Source organism: Sparus aurata, chromosome 13 (genome assembly GCF_900880675.1).
Source record: "Sparus aurata chromosome 13, fSpaAur1.1, whole genome shotgun sequence".
Taxonomy (NCBI): domain Eukaryota; kingdom Metazoa; phylum Chordata; class Actinopteri; order Spariformes; family Sparidae; genus Sparus; species Sparus aurata.
The window spans coordinates 7987369-8011331 of record NC_044199.1 but is presented as its reverse complement, the minus strand read 5'-3'; the positions used below and the strand labels follow the sequence as shown (position 1 = coordinate 8011331).

Below are 23963 nucleotides of genomic sequence, written 5' to 3'. Positions count from 1 at the left end.
GCTTGATCAAACATTTGAAAGAGTTCCTCCGTCCTTTTCTTGGCCGGTCGCAGTGGCGTGACCACACCCAAATCAAAACTCTGAGGAGGATGACGGAGCCAAGCATGCGATCCCGGCCGACCCCCACAGATTTAAGCAGGAACGACGCCAAACCAAGCAGCTGTAAGTTGTGTTGCGGTGACGCGCATAATCACGCAAGTCCAGAAATCACATTTCTGACATGCGATGCAATCATTTCCCTTCTAATCTCTATTGAAGTATTTACAGAAAATGTCTTTAGTTGATTATATCGTCTTCTTTGCATTTTGATTCAAAGAGTTTAAGAAGAAATACTGATCATTTCACAACCGCATCCATCCTATAACACATGTTGCTTTGTTGTCACGTGAAACGCAAAAACAAAAAAATCTGTTGTGACTTCATCCTCGTGAAAAGAGACTGAACGAGTTGCAAATGCAGCTGAATTCAAAGATTTTAATGGAACATTTCAGTCCAAAGCCTTCGTGTTTCCTCCAGTATCAGTTACAAGCAATGAACGATTAAATAAAACAAAGACCAACAAGAACAGGATGTCCAGAGTCACTGCAAGCAAAATGTTTTATTACATTGAATAATTAAGAATGAATGCAGCTCTGATGTCAGGTTTTGATTGGTGGACGATCAGAATGAATCCCTGCAGAGGTGCAGTACATGCACTGTCACTATGCTTACTGTAAAAAAAAAAAATCAGCTTAAAGAGATCATCCGTGTTTTCGCTGGAAATAAGCTTTCTTCCCCCAGTGCTTCTTCTCTCCACAGCCAGTCGCGCACTGCGTGCTAAATGGCCGACAGTCCTGTAATCCGCAGCAGTGGCAGCCCATAATCCAGGCTGATCAAAGGTTGAGATTACCAGAGATGTGGGAGGGGCAGAGCTGCAGATAGGAGGACAGCGAGAGAGGCTGAGCTCAGACGTGACAGCGCCGATGCAAGATAGGCAGGGATTGGTGCACACAAATAGCCAGCCAATCGCGGCGGAGGCATGGGGGGAAAAACAACAAAGCAAGGGAGAGCCGGTGAAAGAGGTAAAGAGCGATGAAAAAGCGAGGGAGAAGGTGAAATCACAGCAGCACAGAGGAGCGACCGAACAAGGAGGAGAGGGAAGGATGAGTGTGGCAGAGAGCGCTGATCAGTGAGGTCTCCAGAGAGGAGAGAGGAGAGGAAGGAGATGAGCAGGGAGAGGGGGGCGAGCAGCCAGCACTGAGAACATCCATCAGCTGAGGCAGCCATGCTCTGAGCCCTGGAGCAGCAGGGCTACGCAGACACTGCACAGGCCCCCTATCAGGCCCATCTCAGCCCTCCGTCCCAGCCACAAGCACCGGGCGAGGGATAAAAGAAGATTCCCATCACATCCGCTGTGCATAAGAACCATGAGGACAGCCAGGAAGGGCTCGGTGGAGATGCCTGCGTTTATGCGGCAGCTGGTGAAAGAGACGGAGAAGAGGGTCAGCTCTTTCTTCAAAGGGGGCCGTGGAGGAGCGGCAGAGGGGGAGCAGCCGGGGGAGGGGGAGAAGGAGGAGGTCATCCCCAGCCCCTACCTGGACCGGCCGGTCCTGGACAAGCTGGCAGAGGAGGGTTGCGCCCGCTGGGGCCTCACCTACGCCCTGGGGAGCATGCAGGGCTGGAGGGCCAACATGGAGGACTTCCACAACTGTGTGCCACAGCTGGGTGGAGAGCTGGCCGACTGGAGCTTCTTCGCTGTGTTCGACGGACACGCAGGCAGCACGGTGGCACAGTACTGCTCCCAGCATCTTCTGGGTCACATCCTAGCCACAGGTGAAAGATATTCGACTGAATGAAATGAATGTGAAAGATCAGAGATGTGGATTATTGTTATCCTTGATTAGGAAATACATTTATCGATTAATTGTGTTGATGCGGAGAGATGATTGCTCTTTTATATCATCAGTATCATCGATCATTTTTTTCACTGTGTTCTGTAAAAATCGATTCAATTCTTTGTAATGATGTTTGACAAAAAGGTAGTCTTACAGCGTGTCCGTGTGCAAACAGGTGGAATAGGAGCAGAGGACGACCCTGAAAGGGTGAAAGGAGCCATCGTCGAGGGCTTCCTGCAAACAGACAAACACCTGCACACTGTGGCACGTCGAGAAGGCTGGGAGCGGGGAGGCACCACCGTGGTGGCCACTCTCATCTCACCTTACTACATCTACTTCGCCAACTGCGGCGACTCGAGGGCCATGCTGTGCCGGTCCGGCCAGGTCTGCTTCTCCACCGAGGACCACAAACCCTACTGCCCCCTGGAGAAGGAGCGCATTGAGAGCGCAGGCGGCTCTGTCACCATCCAAAGGATCAACGGCTCCCTGGCAGTGTCCCGTGGTCTGGGGGACTTCAGCTACAAGGGGGCAGAGAACCGGACGCCCTGCCAGCAGATGGTGTCACCAGAGCCGGAGGTGTGCGTGGTGGAGCGCTCACCGGCAGACGAGTTCTTGGTTCTCGCCTGCGACGGGGTGTGGGACACGATCAGCAACGAGGAGCTGTGCGCCTTCATCCACAACCGGCTGCGCGTGTGCACTGACCTGAGAGACGTCTGCACTCAAGTCATTGACCTCTGTCTCTATAAGGTCAGAGCCTGCTGCTTTACACCAGCGCGCACGTCATCTAAACCCAAACACAAAGTCATCCAGCACCGTACAGATGTCCACATGCTCAGTGGTTTGAATGGCAAATCCTTTTAACCGATTCGAAACAGAGAAACAAAACTTCCGCGTAAAACTGTGTTACGTAAATTTTTAATGGGTTGCGCGTTTTATGTAATAACGTAATCCCTTAAACTGTGGCCGTGTTGAGTTTGTTGGGCTCCATTGTGAGAGAGGCCGGGGTCAGTCCACGTTTGGAGAAAGGAGCTCAGCAACAGCCAGAGTTTCTATGCAATTAAAAGTACACACACATAATCAATAAGGATCGATTGTATTTGACTTTCACTCAACCCAAGGACTCCGTTCACACCTATCCGACAGCTTTGATTAGATAGTTCAAACATGGAAAAATGTTGTGGGATGGAAAGGTTTACAAAAACAGTCACAGTAAGTAAGTAAAGTGTATTTAATATAGCACATTGCAATAACTAGTCAATAACTTCGTCTGCCATGTAGGGGCTGAAAACTATAGTAATGGGAACATAAACAGGGAAGCAGAAACAATGACCTGAAAGAGGCTAAAAGCTCCATTTGGGTGAGGTCAGCCAAGTGATAGTTCTGTGGGTTTATCATTATGAGAGCGACCACTATAACATAGTAGACTAACTATTACAGACACTTTAACAACATTCAAGCGCAAATGGAGGCAAAATCCAAAAAACGAACCAGAGAAAAGCACTTTGTCTGTGAACGGCAGCTCTGATATCTGCCGGAGGGTTTTTTTTTTAATTTTTCCTCAGTTCCATTTAGACTGTCGCTGCTGTGATCAGGGTGTAATAGTGTGACAGACCACCTTAAAATAGAGCACAGAAGTGTCAGGGCAGGTTACATGGGATTATTCCGGATTCCTGTGAGGCCACTCTCACTCCGAGAGCGGTTGAAGGTTGACGTTGAAGAACATGGAACTGCTCTTCGTACCGTCCGTACACGTAAAATATTACTTCAGACCAGGAGGGCGATTCATTATCCCACTACAGTCAGATCCACTCATCGCACAGCTGCTAGATTTCAAGGTGTTAAGTGAAGGACATTGTGTCTAATATCCGTCTATGTCTCGACTCATCTGTAGAATATGTGAACTGGCTTGTCGAGAAGATTTAAAATCTATTATTTGTTTTATACTTTGTGTTGTTGACGAGAATCACATCAGCCTTATATCTCATTTTAAATCAGAGCCCCACAAGGCAATTCATGGAATAAATTGCCCATCTCGGACCTTCTGCAGAGTCAAAGAGACACCGGGGTAAACACGGGCCACATGTGCACACATTAACATCCATGCTGTTCGGCCATTATGTCCATCATGTCACGGTTACATAACGGCGCTTCAGCTTGAATGACCTCAAAATGTCACAGCTTCTCCCACGGCCCCATTTACATTCTCCTGCTCCGGCGCGCACACGGATGCGTTGAGGTGAAAGTGATCTGTTTTCTGAAATAACGCGGTTCACCCAGGTTGAGTTAATGTTTGATGTGCTGACATTTTTGAGGTCAGCTGCCATCACTCACCCCTGTTGACGCCGCTTCTCTCCACAGGGCAGCTTGGACAACATCAGCATCATCCTGCTGTGCTTCCCAGGAGCCCCCCAGCTGTCCACGGAGGCATTGCACCAGGAGGCCGAGCTGGAGGACCTGCTGGAGTCCAAAGTAGCAGGTGTGTGGGTATAGGTGGCACACGAGGGAGGCGGAAGGCAGAGCGCTGTCATATTTAAAGACCTTATTTTTGGTTTCGTGGTGACATTTCTGTTTTCTTGAATTTAATGGTTTTGCAGTTGAAGAACACAAAAACAACACCTCTCTTTTACTAGTTCTCCTTTTTAATCATCGAAGGTTTGAGGTCATGGTATTCTATATTTTCTTGTTGTCAACAAATCACATAAAAAGAGTTACAGTCAACAATGAGCTAAACCTACTGACAATGACAAGTCTTCTTCATGTAGCCATAGTCTCATCTGTGCTGATGAGCTCTATTGTCATCCAAAAATGAGTTTGTTTTGAGTCAGTCCCTTAAATATATATCTATATACTGTCCCAACGTGGTAAATGTCGTGCTTGCAAATAGCCTAAATGTAGCGATTCTGACAAATTATTATTTCACCGCTTTCACGATTGATGAGCAACTTCAAGCCAAACTGGAGATCGAGCCATGATTAAAGTGAAAACACAATATTTGACAAACCGCTAACATTAGCATTTAATCATGTCTTAGCCAACATTGTTGTTTGACAGTGTTACACATTTGCGAAAGAAAGAGGTGTAAATTAATTCTGTAAAATATGAACACGCATCTTGGGACACATTCATTTCAACCTCAAAGTGAAAAGAAATCGTAACATCAGCTAATTAAATATGTTGTTTTACCGTGAAAAAATATGCCCTGATGCTCGCTTATTATTGTCTTTTCAGTTGCTGATCAATCAGGAAGCGGTGAAAATAATAACAATTTGTCATATTCCATACGTTTATACAACTCATAACCTGGAACACTTCCCAGCATCTGAACTTCCTGACCTGACGTTGACATCAGGGGATAGTGGCCTGCTGTGTGAATATGCTCTGTCGGCTCGGGGCCAAAAGTATTGACAGATGGACTAATATGTTGTTGAAATATAGATCAACTCCAGGGCTTATTCTTTGCTTGCGGCCTTACTAATTGTGCTTATATTTTTGTGTCTGCTTTACTATTTGACAGAGATCTATGAGGAGCTGTGTGTCAGGGGAGAGGAGCCGGACCTGCTGTCCGTCCTCACTGTCCTCGCATCCACTGCCATCCCCGGGTTACCACCAGGTGGAGGCATACAGAGCAAGTAAGAGACACAAAACCAGTGTTTTTCCACATGAGCGTGCGCCTCTACGCCCTGTATCGAGAAATTCACCATGTCACTTCTGTGTGTTACAGACGGAACTGCATTATTTCCGCTTACTACCAACAAAGGGAGACACACAAACCTACACTGCCAAATGTGAGTAGAATCTACACACCTGTCCCATTCTAACCATTAGAAAACATGTTATTTCCAGTACATTCACCATTATTTTCTCCATCACCTGTCTGTCCAGGGCCTGGGAGGCTCCTGAGAAGCCCGACCTGGATGTTATCTCCACGGATCCATGGAGGGACTGTAATTAACGTCAATGTTGAAACTGTTTTTCTTCGTGTGTGCAATCTGACGAAAAGGGAGATAATTAACAGACAGGGACGTTTGTTTACATCATGCCAGCAAGCAGCACCTTGTCACAACAAATACAATGAAAAAAATAGATCTAATAGAGCCTGATGCATTTTATATTTATACAAGGACATTTTGTAAAAACTTAACTCAGAGATACTGATCCAGCAACAAACCTCTGCCTCATAACCAGTGAACAGAAGTTACAGATGATTATTTCAGATGATATTATGAACAACAGCCAACTGTGAAACCGAACAATTTCACTGGATGAAACAAGTTACATGAGTATGTGTTAAGGTATATTTTAAAAATGATGTTTTAAGAATAGATATATGAGATATATATATATATATATGAATAATAATAGAGTACTTATTTACTTTTTTCTGTTTGCCTTTCCTCCGTAGGAAGGAAAAATGTGATGACTGAAACCTTGTCATTGCTAGCCAAATGCTAGCATGCAGCTGGCATATATATATATATTTTTGTTTCAACAGGAAACAGCGCTAACAGTGCTAGCAGCTGGCATACTGATGGGAACGCACAAAGGTATACTTCTCCCATGGGTTTGAAAGTGACGGGCAAAATGAACACTGATTTAATATTCAGTTTGATTAATTAAATCTCAACACACACACTTCGTCAAGAAAAAAACAATTTCACACATGATTTACACTCGTTTTGTTTTATTTGTGTTTTATTTTAAAGGTGCAATATGTAACAAATTAAAATGACCAGAGTGTGAATAAATAACAAGAGTCGACGCAAAAGACATCTATTGTTGTATGGCCGAGATAGCTTTTGAGGTTAGCATGCTAACCAGCTAGCCCCTGGCCATTTTGTACCAACCCTCCCCACCGTGCCCCGAGCTCCCAGTCCGGGCAGGGTCAGCTAATACAACCGCTATCTGCTAGGTTAACTAAGCTTACTAGCCAACGGCAGCTAGCAGCGTATTAGCAGCAGTGAGCAGCAATGTTTGGAGTTGGAGTTGTGTATTGCACCTTTAAACGTGAATAAAAAACATCCATTTGGCAGAAGTGATGTTTACAAAAAGTTTTGTGTTAAAACAAGTGTGTGATAGATGATTTTCTAGCCTCTTATTTTCTAGCCATTTGACTGCGACCAAAAACTGAGATCAAAACATCCACAAAATTAGCCAAAAACCTCAAAATCTGTATTTACTGAATAAGTTCTACATGCAGACATGTTTTGCAAAGCAGTTCTCCTTATGTATTGACCATTGTTCTAAACACATTCTTCAATACAGTGTGTATGAAATGTGTTTTTTTCCATGAGTTGGATAATATGTACTGTGCTGCCTTACTCATATTTTATATAGCTGATAAAACAAACAGCATCAGAACGGGTCAGTTTCGGAACGGATCATTTAATCTGCATTGTTATATTATTTCGGTGAGTAAATTCTCTGTGTATAGACGTTACATGTTAGGAGTCATGATTGTTTTAAATCTAAATAAAGAATATTTGACTGACGACGTGCAGTTTTTGTACCCACAGTAACTCACTAGTGAACTATTTCCATCGTTGGTTTGAAATTAGTAACAGTGAAGCGTAACCACAAGAGGAAAATGGAGGATTTTGTCTCTTAGACGGAAGCTTTTCCCATCATCCCAAGCGCTGATGAAAACCAGATAACAAATTAAAATGGCTTTTCTTGCATAGTAAAGGATCTCCTCCAGCCGGCCAAGGAGGGCCTGAATCTTGCTCGCCGCTCTGTTGATGTGATCCAGCAACTATCTGTACAGCACTTATTGACATAAGGACGTCCTCTACGGGCCTCGTTTGATTAGACGAGCTCTGTTGAAGGCCCTGGATCTCAGCGCTCTTTCATGATTACTATGAATTTCAATGACGTGCACTGATGAAGCAAGATGGGCGACTTGTGGGCAATCAAAAAATTAAAATGTCCTTTTCTCAGTGTTCTTGAGCTTCGAGAAGCTCTGTTTAAATACAAACGACAGCTCAAATGTTTTAGATATGCAGCTAGTCATCTAAGAGCAGACTGTAGACATGTGTTTATGTCTGTATGTTGACTATTACTGACTACCACCTCACGTAAAAACCACATTTATTGAGGAGCTCGGGGGGACATGTGCAGCCAGCACTCTCAAATCAGCAGCTCCCATCAAGTGGTCCTTCACTGCTTCTTTCATCTGATTGCTTTTGTATGAGCCAATCACTTCAAGACATCAGACCCCTCTTCACAGCCATGCTGAATTCTTTAAATCACGTTCAGCTCTTTTCTCTCTTCGTCTACACTGAACAAAATGTCATCAATTATTTGATGTCCAGGGTCCCTCCTGGAGATCTACTATTATCTGCATGGACGTCCAGAGGGGCGCCACACAGATGCTAATTAGAGGACGAGTTACTGGCTTTCTCGAAATCAGGGTTGCAATATAGAGAACCCAAAGCGACACACATTGGAATAACATCTTGCTGGTGCTACCTATCTACACTGGTTTCCTGAAGGCGGTTATTCATAATGGCCAAGGCCCCCACACCACCGGAGAATCCATTTTGGTGGCCGTAGCTCTGACGTGGGCCCTGATGAGCTGTTTCACTGAGCTGCTTCTGCAGCAGTGCCAGGGACACCTTATTGGACACCATGAACTCATTGACGGAGATCATCTCTCCTGACATACGCCGGCCTACATACACCCCGTCAGCCACTGCACCTGCATCCGTCTCACTGTCACACACCGTCTCCACTGAGCCCTCCGTGTAGCGGTGTCGTCCCGCAGGGCAGTGGGATGCCATGGGCTGCACGGCATTGCGCTTTAAGCGTTTTTGCCTGAGGTGTGGAGGCAGGCGCCTCTGTTTGTGTTTCTTGTTCTGCAGGCAGGGGCAGCACAGCCACCCGCAGCCGGGTCTGGAGCAGGAGCAGGGCTGGTGGCGCCCACAGCACACCAGCTTTCCCACAATCCAGTTGAGAGTTTGCTTGATGATAATGGAAATGACATTGAAAAGTGAGTAGATACAACACACCCCCATCAAGATGAAAAGGCAGTTCCCCAGACGGTAGGCCTCCTGAGACTCGTACTGCTCTCGCTGACTGCTCACCAGGTCCCCGAAGCCGATGGTGCTGAAGGCCACGAAGCAGAAGTAGAGGGAGTCCACGTAGCTCCAGTTCTCCATGGAGCTGTACAGGGTGGAGGCACTGCACGCAATCACAACCGACGCCACCCCCAGGATCAGCATCACATAGTAGACCGATGGTTTCCAGCCCTCCAGACTGTCCTCCTCACCGGACGTCTCCTCCCTGCTCGACTCCACCCTGACCCCAGCACACCTCAGCCGGCGCTCGTGACACCAGCGCATGATGTAAGCCAACATTGTGATGATCCTCTCCAGGAAGAGGTTGAAGAAGAGGATGGTGGCAGCGCAGCCGATGAGACCATAGAAAATCAAGAATATTTTTCCAGCTATGGTCGCTGGTGTGGTCATGCCGAAGCCTGGAGAGGGGAAACACAAAATTAAAAAGTTGACCAACAGTGTCATTGAGGAACTTTTTTGAAATGGCACGTGAGAACAACAAAACAGCGTCGCCGCTTACCAATAGTGGAGACCACCGTGCCCACGAAGTAGAAAGCTCCAGAGAAGTCCCAGCGAGGCCTCAACGCGTCCACCCTGATCCCAGCGCCGTTCGCCTCCTCATACTGACGCAGCAGGGTGTGCAGGGCGCCCAGGTTGACCCTGTACCTCTGGGTGAAGTTGTCCAGCTGCTGCTTCCAGAGGCGGCGGGCACGCAGCTCGAAGGGGTGTTCCAGGGCTGAGAAGATGGCCGCCCCGCACAACAGGTAGAGCAGGATGAGCGCGGCCAGCAGGCAGAAACGGGCGTTGTCTTCGTTCATGGGCGCCCTGGGGCAGCAGCAGCCCCCAGCAGCCCTCCTCTGAGCCATGAGCACAGCGACAGCAACAACATGCACCGCCTCCACCAGTGCCTCCAAATCACACGCTCGCAGTATGTGTTGCACGCAGCAGCCAACACATACATGCACCGGCTATTTGAAGCACTTGTGGTTCAGATGACAAGCAACACATTTGGCTCTCTCATTTAGCAGAAGAATGATGAAGAGAGCACAGCCTGTAAGACAACAATAAAAGACTGATAAATATTTCATTTTACAAACTATCCATGCTTTATTTTATTTATTTTTTTCCCCCTTTTATGATACAAAATGACTCCAACTACAAAACCTTCCCTGAAAAGGTGCAATGCTTTGGTTAAAAAGTCAGGAGCAGTTTAATTGAATCCACACACTGATTAAAAAAAAAATTGAAATATGGAATTAAAAAAAAGTTTCAATCAAAAAGAGCACCTAGTACCTGGTCTCGCTGCCGGTGGCGTCTGTTCCCCGAGCGCTCCTGGTGCGCTGTGCTCTCTCCATGGATCTGCTGAACAATGACCAGCGAGAGGAAAGCCTCTTGAGTTTTTCCGTGCAAACTGAAAGGCTGTCTGATGTTTCATCTGTCACACGCTGACATCATCATCCCTCAGCCCACCCCCTCCATCTTTGAGCACACCCTGACTGCTGCAGTCGTCTCTTCATTATTTCAAAAGCAGTATGCCCCTTTTTTTCTTTTTTTGCAAGCCCTCATCACACCTCAATTTAACTTCCCCTGAAAGTCCAAAAAATAATTGTTCCGTTCATTCAGGTACCATTTGAGGCGCAGCTGCAATCTGACAGTGAAACTAACCCTTCAGCGGTGGTCTAAATATTAGAGACGTTGTCATGTGGTCACAAGCCCACCAATTAAGCAGGTTACTATTAAGTTGGGGGGGGGGGGATTTGAATTAGTGCTTGGCCCTTTTCCTTTCCCACCACTTTGAGCAATGTACTCAACTGAAAAGAGCTCCGGTGGGATTTGCTCAGATCCGACTGTGCTTGTACTGTGCAGCTTCCAGTCCCTCTCAGAGGGCTTTTTGTTGTTGCAGCAGACTGCGTGGGAGGATTTTCCGAGCATGACTCTCACTTTCTCTGTCTGTTCACCCCTTTAATCTCGTCTGGCGCTGCAGGTAAGGGCAAAGGGGTTCCCCTCGCCTGCCGTCTGATGGCTGAACGACAAGAGTGGACAGGTGTGCAAGACAGAGAGCACATCTGCCTTCATCTCAGCAGTCGGCCCCGCATCAGGTGTTGAACACTGATTAATAATCCGCTCAGGTTTACAGTGCTGCAACTCAAAACATATCATAATGAATGTAACATATGTAAGTACATCAGTAAGAACTACAACAGATTTAACATAACTAATTACTAAACAATAAAATTTAAGGTTTTAAACTTATATCTGATTTTTATTTAAAAATGGAATTTTTAAAAAGGTTTTAGATTATTGCTTTACTGTATGTAACACAAAAAAAACGTTATACTCTATGCATGATTCAGGTGTTGAACTGATGTTGGCACAAACTGAACAATCTTAATATGCATTATAAAAAAATAGGTACAGTCTCTTCACTACGATACATTTATACGTTGGTTTATTTAGGGACTGTGAGGTAAATGTGCATTTTAGCATAAGCAAAGACCATTAAATGTCATCGACCTTCATGCCTCAAAAGAGCAATCATCCAGCTGTTTTTAAATGAGGTTCTTAGAATCACAATGACCAGAAACCAGTTCTGAGACAAAAAGATAACCCTGATGGCAAGGTCACATGTGAATTTGGCCTTTCACATGTGATCCGACTATTTTCACATGTTAACTAAAATTTAAACTTGGAAAAAAAATAATGTCACATGTAACTTAGGCATTTTCACTTATAAATAACAATTCCCACATAAGAAATCACTTTCGCATCTGATATAACTTCATATACATTAATATGCGATTGACCGTTTTCACATGTGGATTACAATGTCAAGATGTCAGCTGCAGGAGTTCATGAAAATCTAAAGAACTCTGGGACCTATCAGAAAATGTTGCTAACAGCTTGGATGGCTAAAAGCAAAAGCTGTATTCCTTGTTTTTCAAATAGATAAAAGTACTGCGTTGTAATATTAGCCAACTCACGAGATGAGTGTGCTAACAATGCATTTAATAATGTGTATCTACTGTTGCTGCCTTGAGTCTACAGGCTGTCGCTAGTTTTATCGTTTTTACCATGTTAACTTTGCATGCTAACATGCTAACAACAACCAGGTCGATGAGAAAGTCATCCTATCAGTTCAGTTAACTTCAAACTAACTTTAAGCCCTAAAGCCTAAATCTCCTCACCCCCAAAGATGCTATTTACATCCTCGACACGCAGTTGAGCTTGTGGAACTATTTAAGACGACACTTTAGCAGCAACAGTGAGGATTTTGGCTTAAAAGTGGTATAAATAAAAAAAAATTCAAATTAATTTGTAATCTCTGGGGGTTACCGACGCTTGGATTACACCAGATGAGCTATATGTAGATATTTTAGGTCATTTTTCACTTTCTTTTTTATCTGCTTCAGTTGATGCCGCAACAGTGTTTTGCTATATAGCTCCAGAAATGTTTTGGGTGAACTTGTCCTTTAACTCCATAAAATCACTGTGTGTAAAGGGTTAATCGTAATGTTAGGTACAATCGGCTACCTAACATCACTCTCTGCTAATAATATTGATATTATGTGTAGTTTACGCAACAATTTAATCCTAACTCCTATTCATAAATGCTGCAATTATTTCTAATGCATGACTGCGAAATGATTCATTTATAAAAAAAAATGTAAAAAAGGACAACAAATAATGATGATAATGAGAAACAATGAATGAAAATGAAGGAAATAAGTCCACTTTGTAGCCTGAGAGTTTAGCACCATTTTAATGACACAGTGTGACATTTAAACTGCTGATCATCTGGAGTCAGAGGGGGCAGCCATACAGTATCTTTGGCCTATAATTGCTTGTGCCATGTTTTCCTGGAATAATGAGCAGGTCATGTCAAGACAGGAGGGTCTCCCGCTGAGGCTGGAGATTTCATGGCTCCTACAGGCTGAGCTCCGTGTCGTTGGTCTACTCAGTGGTCAAACTTTTGGTTCCATAAATCACCGGCGTTCTTTCGCCCCACGCTGTTTGTCTAATTTACTGAAAATATATCTGTTCTGGAAAATTCTGCTACATGTATCGTTATTTTAATCAATCACATCCTCCATTCTTTTTTTTTTTTGTTTACACCCTCATACTGGATTATTATTCTAAAGAGTTCATTCCCATATTTCAACACAACCGTTTCAGAAGACGGTGCCTCTGCAGTCATTCGCTCATGAGCGGTGAAGGAAGAGCTGAGAGTAAACGTCCACGTGTTATTGGAGCGCCGGTCAGGTCCGTGGCAGCATGTTGGCCAGTGTGTCGATGAGGTTGTCCAGACCCCACAGGTAGCCATCTTCTCGGTTGCCCTCTACCCAGGGACTGCGGTGGTCCACGGTGATGTGTGACGGCAAGGCCGCGGTCTTTGCGAAGTCGATCATCCAGACTCCTGTTCTGCCGGTCCAGTCGTGTACAAACAGCAGGGAACTGCCCACAACCTGCGGGGATACAGCTGTCAGAAAACATTCCACCAGGTCAAATGTGTATAAATGATCAGCGTGGAGCTCGTCGGCTCTTTCCTTTCAACACATCTGACCTCGTGTGCTCTGAAGAAGTCTGACGTTTCCAACACCTGGCGCAGTTGTTTCAACCATCTGAGATAGCCCCACTGAAGGGAAAGACAAGATTTTTACAAGAGAGGAAAGAGAAACTATGAGTCGCCAGAGAAACGTCAGCGAATCTCACACTCACCACAATGTGTGTATTGGATTCAACAAAGCTGTCGAATGCCTCTGTCACTTGATCTCTGCTTTTGGTCCTTTTGAAATTGGTGTGACATTCTCCACTGGACTTCTGCACGGGGAAAAAATACAGATTTCAGCATCATAATGCAAAAACTGCAGCTGTTAGATGATGAAAATTCAGTGACCTGACACGACTTTCTTTGTCCAGAACTTTGCAGCCTACCTGGAATCCTTCGATGCGGAAACCCAGAGTTGACGTGGAGCTCAGAGTCTCCCTCCACTGCATGTACCTGGTTTTCAGCACCGCCTGCTGGGCTCGTTCCTGGGCTGTTGGGACCTCTGGGTCCACAGCCACCATCTTCTCGTACATGTCATGACGAGGCTGGGGCCGCTCTCGGGCCACCAGCAGCTCCTCCTCAAGGTACGTGCTGTGAAGGAGAGTATTGTGACTGAGGCGTATAAATTGCATTAAAGGATTATTGTAACTGTTCAAATACAGAGTTTTTAAAGGGGACTTCTGTTATTCTCCATTAAATCTGCCAGCTTAATTAAAGCTACTTTTAAATTTAATTTAATAGATACTGACTGGGTCCTTACTGTGCATCTGTGCACACGTTCCTCGACTATTTTAACTGCTTTTATTCCTCACAAGAAAACTTTTCTGCTGGTTTTCTTACAATACGTTTGTTTCATTCATGTCGTTTCTGATAAACAGGAGAAATCGAGACCTACGAGTCCTTTTTGTGCTGCGCTCTAGTACGTCTCCTTCAAATCTGCCTGAAAAAAAACCAAGACACGTTCAACTGCTCACTGCTCTGTTTAAGCTTACCGACTGCCCATCTTGCAGTCCATGACAGCAGGCGTGCTGAAATTGTTTAGCAGGTTATCCATCATGTTGTAATCCTCCTCGTCCTGCTGCACCACACCGTGGTAGGCTGGAACAAAGGGCCTCAGCGCGTCTTTCATCAGCCTGAGGTAGCACTGTTGCTCCCTCTCACAGAACTTCTTCAGCATTGTGCCATAATCCCCGACACGAAAGTCACCTATAAAGAGACATACAACCATATTTATTCCTTGACTGTGGATATTTGTTCACCAGAATAAGAATAAGACCAGCTTGAGAAGCTAAACGAAGCGACAAGTGAGTGAGAAACAAACAACTAACCTGCATGTCCGGCCACTTGCATCAACTGCTGAGGTGTCTTGGGAGCCATAAGAAGGAGCGGTGACGTTTTATGTTTCTTCCATGCGGAGTTCTGCATCGGAAAACCAATTAAAAACCTCAGTCAGTCATTCTTTAGCACGCACACACACTTGAGGTCACACTCCTCCGATGCCTGTGTTTTCCTGCATCTACAGACAGGAGGCAAGGACCTCAGACTTCAGACTTAGTCGCTCAACTCGTTCCTTAATGGGTGAACAACGTCTCCATGGAAACAGCCCTTAAACCCACGACTCTGTGAGGCTCTGATGTTACACAACAGGTTTGTCAAACATTCATTGGGAGCGCTTGTTTTCTTCCTACTGAAAACGGCCATTAACTGAGCGGTGGAAGGCTGAGACACATGTTGACAATGACAACATGGAAGTTGGTTCCAAGTTTTGAAATTATGTTAGAAATGTAATGCCGTACTTTTATCTGACATCACCAGCTACAGCAGATTATCAAGTAAAGTTAACACAATCTAAGAGAAACAATCAGTGAGGGAATGTAACCAAGTATAATTAATCAATCACTGTACTTAAGTACAGTTTTGATGTACAATTACTTTACTAGGGTATTAACATTTTTGCACCTTTATACTTCTATTCCACATCATTCTGTAGGCAAATATTGTACTTTTACTCCACTACATTTATTTGATAAAATTAGTAACCAAGTACTTTTTACATGGCACGCTGCATCAGAGCCAAAGCAGATGCATTTTTAATTTACTTATTTTACGGGCATTTAGTTTAAAAAAAAAAACCTCAAATTCCAATAATCAGAAAAAAAGATCAGATCCAATAATCGGTCCAGCCATAGTACACAATATACTAACATGTAAATATATGTACAATTTACAAAACATATACTGTTGATACTTAAGTACATGTGATATCGGTATGTATGTTATAACACAATATCTTTAGTTTGATATTTACTTTAACGCTGGTAATGATAATTATAATAATGATAAAACGCATTTATATAGCATTCTTACATTGTTAAAGTGCTGTACAAAAGGAAAAAAAAACAGCAGATAAAATGAGAGCAGAAGACGTGAACATGGAAGAAATAGAAACAATAAAATAAATACGATCAAATACATAAATGTACAAAATAGGAGGCTATAAATAAATACAAGAACATGAAAAACATTTCCAAAAGCTTGCACAAAAAGTCAGGAGATTTATAAACAAATGCCATTTTTCCTGCTTACTGTGTGTTCACTTGAGTATGTTTTGCATTTTATTATATATTATCAGTGATGACACTTAAGTATGTTTAAATTCAACGTTTGAATGCAATAACGTTGCTTCTTTTACTTTACTAATTAAAGTATCTGACAGTTCTTCCTCCAGTGACCTCAGGTTTGTGTTGCAGTACAGTGGGTGTAGTGTCCGTCCACGGCCTGCAGGGGGCAGCGACACGCCTCAGAGCCTTCGAGCCTCCGTCTAATGTCGGCAGAGGAAGAGGCAGCAGAGGCAGAGCGAAGTGAAGAAGAAGAGTTTAACGGTTCCCGGTTGTTGAACCGCTCCAGTCTCCACGGTGCCGGTGGTCTTACACATTGTTTTGGACTGTCCCGTCGCACCAGTCGAGCGGCTAACGCTAGCTGTCTCATTTACTTCACCAAGCTAACGCGCCGTGATGCTTTTTCAACGAGTAGCTATGTGTTGACAACTTAACCCTGCCTCATTCAGCATCATTACTTCAACCAAAGGTGCGTAAATTTTTATGTTGGCGTTTATCCGCACACTGAATAACATGGTGGGTTCCTCATACAGATAGCTCAGTTAGCTAACTGCGAGTCAAGTTTGGGTTAGTTGCGGTGAACCAGCGCTAACTAACAATAATGCCCGTGCTAGCTAACCTTAGCTAACGTTTGGCAGTTGACGTTAACACTCGCTAGCTGAAGTGGAGGAAAACGTAGCGTTTCTTGTATTTAAAAAGCCTTGATTGATCAATTCAATAGAGCCTCAAACTTAACGATGCTTGTTTTTGACAAGTCAAACGAGAAACTGTCCGCCGTCCGCAATGTTTTCTGTGCATGTTACAGTGAAGGATGAGGTTAACCTAACAAAGATTTCTCTTTCACCGCACGGGAGAAAGTGAAGTCAAGCGCGAAATCTAACATCACTGCATCTTCGCTAAGAACGACGACAACACAGAAATTATAACTTACCTCGTAATACATGACTTAAAACATGTGCAGAGTCCCCGACGTGAGATATGTCCCACCAACCAGAACTTTTTCCAATAAAAATGATGACACCTTTTGAAATGGACTCTGTCCGCTCGCTACCGCCCCGCGCGGTGTGTTGTGATGACGACGGACTGTGAGGTGAGCCAGGTGAAACAGGAAAGACAGAGACAGGATGATGACATGGGTGCATTTTGAATAAGCATGCGAATGTGCCCCAGATCACAGACGTCAGTTGTCTGTTTCCTTAGTGGCAATACGCCCCATCTTTTATGTTTTTACATGTAGGATCTTGTGATGCTGAACCATGAAATCAGTCCTGTGAGTGGAAAAACAGGATGTGCACATGAAATATGACCTAACTTCTGCACAGATGATCCGTAGTTTTTGACTGATTTTTCACCGACGTCTAATCAGAGCTCCCTTTTTTAAATATTGGAAGTCAAGTTTTGATACGTCCAAACTAGGGATGCACAATACAGATTTTTTTTGTCAGTCTACAACGATACCAATAACTGCCTGTAACTGTATTCTATGCACACCTGACAATAAGGGAACATTGAGATGTAGTGAGCAAAGATTGCTAGATGGATTGAAATTCCCATTGTGGATTTGTTGTGTTACAGCTTGTTGGCTTTTTCCCTCCTCTTAGGAAATGTTTCATGGGCTGTGCTTGTTCTTCTCCTCTTTCTTTACTGAGTTCATTTGCAGATTACAAACCAATGTTAAAAGGTGCATACCCTCACTTACTGTGTATTGGTTTCCCGTGCATTATTATCTGTATTTATCCATTATAATTTTACTGATAAGAATAAATAGAAGATAAGATACATTTCCCTGCGTCGTGCACCTCTTAGTCCAAATTTGATTGCTATGATCTTGATTGCTTCATCTGGTCTGAGGCTCTGAATCCTAAACCCTCCTGCACTATGAAACATTTACTAACTGTACAACTGAGCGCTCCCATTTTTTTGCAAGGAAAATTCACTTTCTTGATCAGATCAGGGTAATGATCATGCTTTAGACCTTGTAGGTCGTTCCCGCTGTCAGGAATCCAAGGAATTACTGTTTTCTTCTACCACAGACCCAGAGCGATGGACGAGGGCTCTGAGCTGATGGAAGATATTGTGTTTCGAGGAGTGGAGTTTTCTGTGAAGGTAGAGTTGGACAAAGGTCTACTGATAGTGGAAATCTCCGACTCCGCGACGGCGGATCAGTGGAGAGGGGACTTCGATCCAGCTTGTAAGTAGCACTCATTTATCATAGATGAAAAATGTGAGCAGGGGCACGAACAGTCTCACTCACTCTTCAACCTTTATTTTCAGACATTGAGGACCTCACCCGCAAGACTGGCAACTTCAAGCAGTTCCCCATTTTCTGCAGCATGTTGGAATCGGCTGTTAGAAAGGTACGTTTGAAGGTGTGCTCTGGCAAAATGGGAAGAAACATTTTGAGATGGCATAAATGCATACAAAGCTACTAGAAAAATGAGAACAGACACAGATTTGCCCGAGGCTGTGTGAGCTAAGGCGAGACTCATTCATTCGAGCTTAATCTTTCCACTTGAGCGAAAAATGCACAGTTATCCTGAGCTGTCTTATTCCTTCTCCCTTTTCATTAATGCACTAAAGGAGAGGGCCTGGAGGGAAATCAGGGAAACAACTGAAAATTTGTGTACATTTTGAAATTGGTCTCAACTACAATACAAGCACAGGACACACACAAACACACATGGACTTGTGTGTGCTGCTAACGTCAGTCCAGTCTGTCTAGTCGTTTTAGGCGAAAACACAAGTGATACACAGAAACAGTCAAAATACAATGAAACAACATTTGATTCAAGATTCTCAGCAGAGAAAAATACTGAATCGTATTGTTTTTATTAATGATAATTGTAAATTAAACAGTAAAACATTTTTATATCGGAGCATGTGGGTCAAGCAAATCTGTAAACATGACACATGTAAAAAAATGTTCTTATAATTGTGGCCTCCTAAGTTTAGTTCTAGGTATGTATTATTTCCGATGTTGTACCTCTAACTTGAGTCTTTTCTTCAGACGAGTGATTCTGTGACACTTGACCTCTTGACCTACTCCGACCTGGAGCTGCTACGTAACCGGAAAGCAGGAGTGGTTAGTCGTCCCCGCGGGAATCAGCAGTCGTCTGCTCTCACTGCCAAAAGATATCTCATCCTCATCTACACTGTGGAGTTTGACAGGTGTGTGTGTGTGTGTGTGAGTTTATTCAGTCACATCTTATAGGTCCAGTGTGTGGGATTTAGTGGCACCTAGCAAATAGGCTACAGATTACTACCAACTGAACACCCCTCGTCAGTGGCCATTAAAAATGTGAAAAACGTGAAAGGCTCTCTAGAGCCAGTGTTTGTTTTTTCTGTTCTTAGACACTTTAGAAACGAGAAGACTCGTTTTAAGGTAATAAAAACACAACTATTCATCGTTTCAGATTTTACAATAATGAAAACATAATTATATTTGATTTCTGCCAATATTATAATCCATTACTGCCCCCCAAAAAGCCAAAATCCGACACACACTAGACCTATATACTAATGTTTGGTGTTGACCTCAGATGTATATTGTTTCTTTATTTAACTACTTTGTGTTTTTAGGATACACTACCCTTTACCCCTTCCTTACGTAGGGAAGCCTGACCCAGCTGCCCTGCAGAAGGAAGTCAGAGCTCTGAGGGCTGAGCTCAACACCGTCGCTTCTCATGGAGTCAACAAATCTGCAGAGCTAGAAATACAGCGGCTACGATCTGAGTAGGTTGTGTTTATTTTCTCCAGTGACCAATGTTTTAATGGTTGTGGGGCTTTTTTAAAAATGTTTTAAAATTCTTTTTTAGGCTGGCTCTGGTGAGAGAAGAGAAGGAGGCCATGGCGAAGGTTCTGGAGCGACTGCAGGTCAGTGGAAGTGGTTCCACAGCCGGACCAGAGGACTGGAGAACCAGAGATGTGGTGAGGACGCTGGAGGAGCAGCTTGGCAAAGAGAGGGCCAAAAGTCAGCGTTCGGCAAGCAAGCGATGTCAGGAGCAGCGACTGCTAACGGAGCAGGTAAGCCTCCTCGGCAGTTAGAGTTAGCTGAAAAAGATTGAGGATGTTACTCAGCTAGTTTTTAACATTTCCTCTCCTATCTTCCTTGCTAGTTGGAGGAGCTGAGGGCATCAGAGCGCGCCCTACGCATTCGAGTCAAGAGTCTCACCAATGAACTGGCGCTGCTACGGAGAGGGTTAGACAATCTAAGCGTGTACTATATCTTTACTTTCTCTATCTTTCATCCATTCAACTACAATGTAGAGAAAACATATGAAGTCTGATTCTTATTTGTCTACTTAAATCACACCTTCTTTGTGTGTCTGCAGTAGAGTGACTCCTGTGTCGGCTCGCCTCAGCTCTCGGGTCGACGAGGAATTCTTTCGCTCGCTCTCCCGCGATAGGAGGCCGGGCTACGGGACAGTCAGGGCTCGTTCAGGATCCAGAGAACGGATGGAGGACAGAGTGCAAAGATCAGAGGAAAGGGGAAGAAGAGCGGACTCCTCAGGACCACGAGCTCGCATACCCAGGCCGTCACCATCTCCTACAGGTACTGCCTCTTCTCATGATGTTGCTGTGATTGGCATATTATACTCCATCTTAATTTGTGCTTAGGTGTCAAAATTCCTACCCACTATCTTACAGGGTCACGGGCTCCTCGCTTTGACCCAACTGCTTACATCCAGGACAGGCAACGGCGGCAGAGAGAGGCAGAACTCAAAAAGTAGGTTTCCAATATTTTTCCCATCTGCTGTTGATGTTGGATCTGCTGCTTACTCCGTTTCGTGTGTGTGTCAGACAGAGGAAGGTACGAAGGGACATACTGACATCACCCACGGTCCCTGAGAGGGGGCGTTCGCGCTCCAGAGAGGCCTATCCTCACATGGTCCGGTCTGGCAGCAGAGGCAGGAGTTTATCCGTGGAGCGCAGAGGGAGCAGGAACTCCTCTGAGAGCTCGTTAGTGGATATGGAGGAAATGGCCCAAACTCTGTTCAGGTGATGATGGGGTCAGAGAGGTTTTGTGAGATCACTGTTGCTTTGTGTTTTATATTTACTTTATCTAAATGTGTTATTATTGTTATTGTTATAATTATTATTATTATATTAACGTGTTTGATATATTAATTTATGATTATTTCACTTTATTTTCTCCATTAAAAAATCTGTTTTTCTTTGTTTACAGAGGAAGAAAACAGACTTACAATGGACCCAGTGTGGTGAGTGACATGATGAGTCATGTAACACTGTTTATTGTACAATCAACAAATCCCTTGAAGAGAACCAAAGACACAAAACCATCAGTGCATTATTTCAATTGTTGTGGCTCACAGCTTCGGCTCCATTTGTTCCCTTTGATAACAAATATTGAAAACAGGCTTCAAATGATATTGTTTCATTTTGTTTTTGTTAAAGGCTCAGTAATTTCCTAAAACATCTTGGCCACTGTAGTTATTGGCAAATGCTATTGAAAATGAGTAAATGCTGCATATGTTGGGGACTATTTCCAGCTGTGGAATAATACACATTTGATACAAGTGGGTATTAAAGGCAGCATGATGCAGAACAGTAGTGGAGCTAGGACGTGCAACTAATGATTGAATTATTTGTCGTTTATTCTCACAATTAATTGTTTAGTCAATAAGATGTCTAGAAATTGTGAAAAGCACACATCACATGCCCTAAGTGAAATCTTCAAATTGCTTCTTTTGTTCGACCAAAACCCAAAGACAAAGAAACACAGCAAATCTCTGCTTTAAATATGACAGACAAAAACAAATTAGATAAAGATTAAAATAAATAATACTGTTTGTTAGATCAATTCATTGTTGGTTTTGTCTTTTCTTGGATTTTCTGTAAAACAGAACACTGCCAGACTTCTTTAATGTGCACTTCATCTGTTTCTAGTCTCGAGGAGGCCTTTTGACCAGAAAGCCATTATGCAGTACTCCGTCGTACAGAATGAAAGATAAAGGTAATTCATCACAAGCCTTGCTGCAATAAAAATATTTTAGATGAGCTATAAAAAAATACAAATACACACCGTCTTATCATTCATCTCATTTGTCCACACCCAGACAGCTCTGCAGATACAGGCGCTGAACTGTCGGAGATTGATGCCAGGCTGCAGGCTCTTCAGGAGTACATGAGGGACCTGGATACAGGACACTGACAAAACACCACATGAGCCGACTTTTTGCTATTACTGGGCACAGACTGAGGAGGAACACGTGAAGCTTCAAACACAAGCGATGTGTTTGTGTTCACGTAAGAGACTAAACGTCCTTCTGGAGGGTCAGACTTTCAGGACTTTAGGAAACTACAGCCATCACTGTGAAGGACTACTTTTTGTCGACTAAAATTTTTTTTTTTTAATATACCACGTTTTTATGAATTAACTTAAAATATGACTGTCGGAGTGTTGTGTTACCTTTTCTTTTTTATACCTTTTTCAACTCAACAAGTCAAATCCGGCACTAACCTCTTCACACGCTTGTGTTTCTTTTCCTTTGCTGACTGTTAAACCCACGACTGACTGTTGTCTCTCAGGCAATAAGCAAGCCGAGGACCTGACTGACCGCATGCATCACACGATCACAGGATTCAATGGTTAAATGTTACTCCACCCACTAGTGTACATTGCCTTTCCTATTGACCTTGAAGTCAGCATTCCCGCTGCATATGAACTTTATAGTCGATACCATTACATGACCTTGCATTACAAATGTGTTGTTTTTACTGTTTGAACTTCAGAGGACTGTATATCCCAAATTCAAGCAAAAGAAGTTATTTCATGGTGATCATACCTGCAAGTGTATGAACACTGACACCTTGTCATGACGGTGGAACTGCCAAATTTTCTATGAAACTGTTGTACATGTACACTATCTCCTGTCTGTCTTTTATACCACTTAAAATATAATTTATAAGAAACATATCATCGTTTTGTGTGCACACTTCTTTTACTCTTCACCAGTGTCGGTCGTAGTGCATCCTGAGGGAAACCTTGAAGGGTCTCCACCACTACAGCTGGCTTGCTTTCATTAATTAACAAATAAGCTTCTGGCCAGGGAGCCTCTCTCTCAGGGGAACGAGTCCGTGTCTGAACAGCTGCTTTCTTTCTACCGAGATACTCAGGGGGACGACACGAGCGCCTTATGTTGGTTTATGTCATGGAGGGGGGGGGAATGCAGCACACGCGAGATATACATGCGCAATGATTTTAAGCTACACATGTTCAAAACGTATATATGACTTAAGAGGATGGTATTCTTGAGATGATATGGAATTGCGAAAAAGTTACAAATTCCATATCCTGCGTAATCCCTACAGGACATCTTCACAATTGAAACACATTCCTCAGGGAATTCATATGAGGGATATTTGGGATTATTTGTAAGGGTTTATGTTTTGTGACACTGACAATTGTGAGGAGATTATTTTAGGGCTTTTATCCATAGCGGCTTAGTTATTCATACCTTCAAACACTGATGGCAGTGGCTGCCATGCAAGCTGCCGACCAGCACATCAGGAGCACTTTTGGGGTTCAGTATCTTGCCCAAGGACACTTCAATATGCAGAACCAGGGGAATCGAACCAGCAACTCTCTGATAACAAGACACTGGCTTTACCCCCGAGCCACAAGCACCATCTATTTAAAATATCTTCGCTCTAAAATATTGACAGCTGCCAAGTCTGAAAAGGGAAGCCAATGGCCTTCATTGTTTCTAATGTCCAGCCCTCAGCAACTACACTGGTTTTTAAAAAAAAAAAATTGTATATAAATGTATGAGAAAATGACCCTTTATTACTCCGAAAACAGTCTTTGAATGAATTTATAGTCTCAGTCTCGTGTTGATGGTTTACAAACACG

General features: G+C 43.7%; 4 protein-coding genes across 10 annotated transcripts; 2 read left to right on the top strand and 2 right to left on the bottom strand.

Moving 5' to 3' along the window:
- Nucleotides 1–914: 914 nt before the first annotated feature.
- On the top strand, nt 915–7363 carry ppm1nb (protein phosphatase, Mg2+/Mn2+ dependent, 1Nb (putative)). Its single transcript, XM_030438954.1, has 6 exons — nt 915–1812; nt 2050–2621; nt 4233–4350; nt 5389–5503; nt 5596–5659; nt 5757–7363. The coding sequence occupies exons 1-6, from the start codon at nt 1407–1409 to the stop codon at nt 5772–5774; spliced, it is 1293 nt and encodes a 430-aa protein (XP_030294814.1). The 5' UTR covers nt 915–1406; the 3' UTR covers nt 5775–7363.
- kcnk12l (potassium channel, subfamily K, member 12 like) lies at nt 5962–10377 on the bottom strand. 2 transcript variants are annotated; one of them, XM_030438953.1, is made up of 3 exons: nt 10213–10377; nt 9447–9977; nt 5962–9345 (listed from the first exon to the last, which is right to left on the bottom strand). In XM_030438953.1, the coding sequence occupies exons 2-3, from the start codon at nt 9790–9792 to the stop codon at nt 8336–8338; spliced, it is 1356 nt and encodes a 451-aa protein (XP_030294813.1). In that variant the 5' UTR covers nt 9793–9977; nt 10213–10377; the 3' UTR covers nt 5962–8335. The 2 variants fall into 2 exon arrangements, with proteins under 2 accessions (XP_030294813.1, XP_030294811.1); XM_030438951.1 differs by having other exon boundaries at nt 10220–10377.
- Nucleotides 10378–12662: 2285 nt separating this feature from the next.
- Nucleotides 12663–17171, bottom strand: itpkca (inositol-trisphosphate 3-kinase Ca). The gene is made up of 7 exons (XM_030439000.1): nt 17022–17171; nt 14801–14891; nt 14465–14678; nt 13859–14063; nt 13643–13744; nt 13488–13559; nt 12663–13389 (listed from the first exon to the last, which is right to left on the bottom strand). Exons 1-7 carry the CDS (start codon nt 17031–17033, stop codon nt 13183–13185), a joined length of 903 nt encoding a protein of 300 aa, XP_030294860.1. The 5' UTR covers nt 17034–17171; the 3' UTR covers nt 12663–13182.
- Nucleotides 16275–23027, top strand: ccdc61 (coiled-coil domain containing 61). 6 transcript variants are annotated; one of them, XM_030438998.1, is made up of 13 exons: nt 16275–16559; nt 18124–18281; nt 18365–18447; nt 19098–19258; nt 19670–19822; nt 19906–20113; nt 20206–20306; nt 20422–20642; nt 20738–20816; nt 20891–21088; nt 21276–21309; nt 21998–22058; nt 22168–23027. In XM_030438998.1, the coding sequence occupies exons 2-13, from the start codon at nt 18134–18136 to the stop codon at nt 22260–22262; spliced, it is 1542 nt and encodes a 513-aa protein (XP_030294858.1). In that variant the 5' UTR covers nt 16275–16559; nt 18124–18133; the 3' UTR covers nt 22263–23027. The 6 variants fall into 6 exon arrangements, with proteins under 6 accessions (XP_030294858.1, XP_030294855.1, XP_030294856.1 ...); XM_030438995.1 differs by having other exon boundaries at nt 16277–16559; nt 21276–21321; XM_030438996.1 differs by having other exon boundaries at nt 16279–16559; nt 21998–22064.
- The last annotated feature ends 936 nt before the right edge of the window (nt 23028–23963 follow it).

Excerpts from the sequence above, each read along its gene's own strand:
- ccdc61 (XM_030438994.1), top strand. The coding sequence starts at position 18,134 with ATGGACGAGGGCTCTGAGCTGATGGAAGATATTGTGTTTCGAGGAGTG. Across the intron at positions 21,089-21,275 it reads ATGGCCCAAACTCTGTTCAG|AGGAAGAAAACAGACTTACA; the intron begins GTGATGATGGGG and ends CTTTGTTTACAG. Across the intron at positions 22,065-22,167 it reads GTACAGAATGAAAGATAAAG|ACAGCTCTGCAGATACAGGC; the intron begins GTAATTCATCAC and ends GTCCACACCCAG.
- ppm1nb (XM_030438954.1), top strand. The coding sequence starts at position 1,407 with ATGAGGACAGCCAGGAAGGGCTCGGTGGAGATGCCTGCGTTTATGCGG. Across the intron at positions 2,622-4,232 it reads TTGACCTCTGTCTCTATAAG|GGCAGCTTGGACAACATCAG; the intron begins GTCAGAGCCTGC and ends TTCTCTCCACAG. Across the intron at positions 4,351-5,388 it reads GCTGGAGTCCAAAGTAGCAG|AGATCTATGAGGAGCTGTGT; the intron begins GTGTGTGGGTAT and ends ACTATTTGACAG.
- kcnk12l (XM_030438953.1), bottom strand. The coding sequence starts at position 9,792 with ATGGCTCAGAGGAGGGCTGCTGGGGGCTGCTGCTGCCCCAGGGCGCCC. Across the intron at positions 9,346-9,446 it reads CACGGTGGTCTCCACTATTG|GCTTCGGCATGACCACACCA; the intron begins GTAAGCGGCGAC and ends TCCCCTCTCCAG.
- itpkca (XM_030439000.1), bottom strand. Across the intron at positions 14,679-14,800 it reads GCAAGTGGCCGGACATGCAG|GTGACTTTCGTGTCGGGGAT; the intron begins GTTAGTTGTTTG and ends GTCTCTTTATAG. Across the intron at positions 13,390-13,487 it reads ACTTCTTCAGAGCACACGAG|GTTGTGGGCAGTTCCCTGCT; the intron begins GTCAGATGTGTT and ends GTATCCCCGCAG.